This window comes from Mesitornis unicolor, unplaced genomic scaffold (genome assembly GCF_000695765.1).
Source record: "Mesitornis unicolor isolate BGI_N332 unplaced genomic scaffold, ASM69576v1 scaffold5634, whole genome shotgun sequence".
Taxonomy (NCBI): domain Eukaryota; kingdom Metazoa; phylum Chordata; class Aves; order Mesitornithiformes; family Mesitornithidae; genus Mesitornis; species Mesitornis unicolor.
The window spans coordinates 94,906-95,295 of NW_010182257.1; the positions used below are offsets into that span (position 1 = coordinate 94,906).

A 390-nucleotide genomic window follows, 5' to 3' on the forward strand; every position below is an offset into this window, starting at 1 on the left:
TCCACTACTGCGTCGCCGGACACCACGTGCGAGAGGAAGCGACCCCAGCAATCAGTGCTGAAGGGGACGATCACACCATACTCGCTGAGTTTGCCAGACAGGAGGAGTTCTGCAGAGACAAGACAGAGCGAAAGGGCTTGGCTATGGGCACGGAGCATTCCAGGCACAGAGCATCCCACTCATGTCTTGGCATTTCGGTGGCCAACTCAACTCGGAAAGCCTTTGGCGAGCTCCAGCAAAGCTGGATGAGCCCAACAACTGATTTTCCCTCCCAGCACTGCTCCGCTTTGTAGTTTTAACCCGGCGCGTCAAATGTAGCAGAATAAACTCGGGCTGACGTGCCCCTCTCACGCCAAGCACGCCAACTATTTCTCACCCAGCCTCCAGCTC

At 56.4% G+C, this 390-nt stretch overlaps 1 protein-coding gene across 1 annotated transcript in view; it reads right to left on the reverse strand.

The window, feature by feature from the left end:
* ADAMTS14 (ADAM metallopeptidase with thrombospondin type 1 motif, 14) overlaps positions 1 to 109 on the reverse strand; it is a gene marked incomplete at its 5' end in the record, with an annotated part of 33,584 nt that extends 33,475 nt beyond the window's left edge. The window contains one exon of the mRNA XM_010183715.1: positions 9 to 109. Within this exon, the coding sequence (XP_010182017.1) occupies positions 9 to 109 (101 nt within the window). The remainder of the gene's footprint in view (positions 1 to 8) is intronic.
* Positions 110 to 390: the final 281 nt, after the last annotated feature.